Source organism: Aureococcus anophagefferens (genome assembly GCF_000186865.1).
Source record: "Aureococcus anophagefferens unplaced genomic scaffold AURANscaffold_264, whole genome shotgun sequence".
NCBI lineage: Eukaryota > Pelagophyceae > Pelagomonadales > Pelagomonadaceae > Aureococcus > Aureococcus anophagefferens.
Window position 1 is genome coordinate 7,028 of NW_008705799.1, and position 2,983 is coordinate 10,010.

A 2,983-nucleotide genomic window follows, 5' to 3' on the forward strand; every position below is an offset into this window, starting at 1 on the left:
CTGCAGGAGCTGCTCCGCCGCGCCGCGGAGGGGCGCGCCGCGGCGGCCCAGCCCGGCGCCGACGGCGAGGGCAACGACGACGCCACGCCCTCGGCGAACGACGACGGCGACCTCGAGGTCGAGGCGTTCGAGGCCAAGGCCGCGAAGCGCGGTGCGACGGACTCGCCCGCCTCGTCGCGGACGGCCTCGCCCCGCCTCGACGCGGCGGACGCGCTCGTCGCGTCGGGGCCGGACGCCGCGGCCGCCGCGGAAACGCCGGCGACGAGCGCGGCCAAGGCGTGGGGCCTCGGGGCGGGCGGCCAGTACACCCAGGCCGACTTCGACCGGTTCGAGGCCTGGGTCGCGTCGTGCCTCGCCTTCCTCGCGCTCTCCGGCGACGAGGGCTACGTGCCGGACTCGCTGCACCCCGTCTTCGAGTGCCTCAAGGACCACGACGGCGTCCGGCCGGCGACGGTCGAGGAGCTCAAGGAGAAGGTCATGTACCCCAAAGTCAAGTCGCGCGAGATGCTGTGCATGGCCGTCTTCACGGACGTGCCCTTTCCTTTGCGGCTCTCTGCTTCACCCGTCATGCCTCTCTGCAAGGCGCTCGCGGCGTTGGGCGTGCCGTATTTCCCGTCCGCCGGCGACGGCGGCTACGTCCTCGACCTGGCTGACTCTCACGACATGGAGGGCGGACTCAAGCTCCTGCGGTCCCTTGGCTGGAAAGGCCCACTCGACTCGAAAAAACTGCAGAAGCGGCGAGCGGACGCGCTGACGGCGAGCGGACGCGCTGACGGCTCGCTTTACCGGACGAATATCGTCAGCATTGGTGAGAGCAATCACACAAAATCGGTGGCGCGGAAGGTGGACGGGAAGCGCGCCGGGCGAGACCTGATCGAGGGCACGGAGTCGCAGACCTACGCCGCGACGCTCCAGGCGCTCAAGGACATGTACCACACGTTCAACGAGGTGCGGGCCGGCCGGTCCGCCGACCTCACCGCCAAGGAGCTCCGGCAGCTCGCGGCGGCCTACTCGAACCCGCCGACGGGCACGGTATTCTGCCGCGCGTGCGGCTGCGACGTCACTCTGCGGGGGGTGGGATACAGGGTACACGAGCACTACATGCGCTACGACGAGGAGGCGAAACTGTGGCGCTACTACATGCTCGACGCCCCTTGCTGCACCCCCTGCAACCTCGGCGTCATCGCCGCCGTGCGGCGCTTTGGGTTTCACGAGCTGCCGTTCCTGGCGTCCAAGGCGCGGACCAGGGGCATGCTGGAGGACGTCTGCGAGTCGCGCGCGGGCAATTACTTCGTAGCCTAAGTCTACGGGCGACTTCGACGCCGTCCGTACGCCTTGCAAGCGCTTGGATGCCCGTCGGCCCATCGGCGACGCGCATGGACCGCGAGGAGACGGAGGCGATCCTCGGCCGCTTCGCGGCGGCGGCGGAGGTCGGCCTCGCGTCGACGGCCGTCGGCTCCTACCGGCGCGGCAAGGTCGGCGGCCACGACCCGGACGTCATGCTCCACGCGCCCGAACGCGTCGGGCTACTAATTCACTTTTAAGGCGGCGGGTAGGCGAGCCTGAGGCCCGGCGACTCGTCGCCGAGCTCCTCGAACTTGCCCGGCGTCGACGCGTCGAGGTAGGCCTGGACCTGCGTCCGGTCGCCGAGCGCCGGCGTCGTCCCGGATTCCAAGCGCGCGGCGGGCTCGTCCGCGGGCGGCGGCGTCGCCGCGGAGGGCTCGTCCGCGGGCGGCGGCGGAGACGCGAAGCGCACGGCGCCGGTCTCGCCTTTTTTGAGCGGCGACGCCTCGTCGAGTTCGTCCGGCTCGACCTCTCGCTCGGCGACGACGACGCCGAGGTCCTCGTCGTCGAGGTCGTCGACGTCGACGAAGATCTCCTCGTCCACCTCGACGGGCCGACCGTCGAGCCCGACCTCGAAGATGCCGGGCCGCGTCGCCTGCTCGTAGGTCAGGCCGTACGGGCTCGACGACCGCTGGAGCGGGCGGTCCACGGGGACGCGCCGGTAGGGACCCGCCAAATAGTTGTAGAGGCGGTCCACGAACGAGGAAGGATCTTTCGGGGCATCTTCTCCGGGACGCGTTCCCGAATCGAAGCAGGCGAGCACGGGGTCGCAGGGCTCCTCGGCCTCGTATGTCACGTGAACGTTTGATTCGTCGTCCATCAGAGCGGCGCGGGGTGACGCCTTGCAAACGCTTGGATGCGGCCGGGAAAATCGTCGCCGCAAATTGCCTGTGCAACAAATCCGTGCAACGTCATCAATGATAACGCCGAAGCTTATGGGGCGGCTTTCGGAGGGTGCGCGGGGGTGGTTTCGCGCAGCGGCCGGTGGTGGGGCTCGCCGCGTCGGCTCCGGGGGGCGCTCGGGGAGGAGCACCCCGCTGCGCGCGTCGATTGGGCGGCGGGGCGCCGAGCGCGAGAGCTTGCAGTGCTTGGCCGTCGGCGCGACGTCGCCCACGGGCCCGGGGGGCTGCCGCGCGCGCTCGCTTCGTTCGGATGCCTTCGGCGTGAGTCTTGGGGGGAGCTGGTGGGGTCGGCGCCCTCGATGGCTTCGGTGTGCGGGCTTCGATGTGCCCGTGTCCATTCGTTTCTCTGCATTCTGCAGCGTCTCTTCGTAGCGTGGCGCTGTGTGCGGCTCCGTCGACGTCGGCGTCTTCGCTCTCTTCGTCGGCGTCTTTGCTCTCTTCGGTCCCGCTGACTACGGGTGTCCTCTTCGGCGGTGCCCTCGGCTAGCCACTTGTGGTCCTGAGGTTGAATCGGCCTAGTCGAGCCGGACGTCCTGCCCGTCGGGTGCGGGTGCCTTCGTTCTCAACCTCCCCCGGTCCACGGAGAGTCCGTTGAGTGTCGTCTGAATGAGGCGACTCAGGATGCTACTGCCTTGCGCCAGTCCCGGCGTGCTCTCGGCGTGGCGGTGGTACCAGGCGTGGCGCGAGTGTACCGCCGCCTCCGTCCCGAGTGCGCGCACGATCTTCAGGGTGGAGGA

General features: G+C 69.6%; 1 protein-coding gene across 1 annotated transcript in view; it reads right to left on the reverse strand.

The window, feature by feature from the left end:
• The window catches only part of AURANDRAFT_68638 (hypothetical protein), a gene marked incomplete at both ends in the record, with an annotated part of 4,613 nt that extends 2,381 nt beyond the window's left edge, over nt 1-2,232 (reverse strand). Inside the window, 2 exons of the mRNA XM_009044347.1 lie at nt 825-870; nt 1,578-2,232. Of these exons, the coding sequence (XP_009042595.1) occupies nt 825-870; nt 1,578-2,232 (701 nt within the window). The remainder of the gene's footprint in view (nt 1-824; nt 871-1,577) is intronic.
• Between the last annotated feature and the right edge of the window lie 751 nt (nt 2,233-2,983).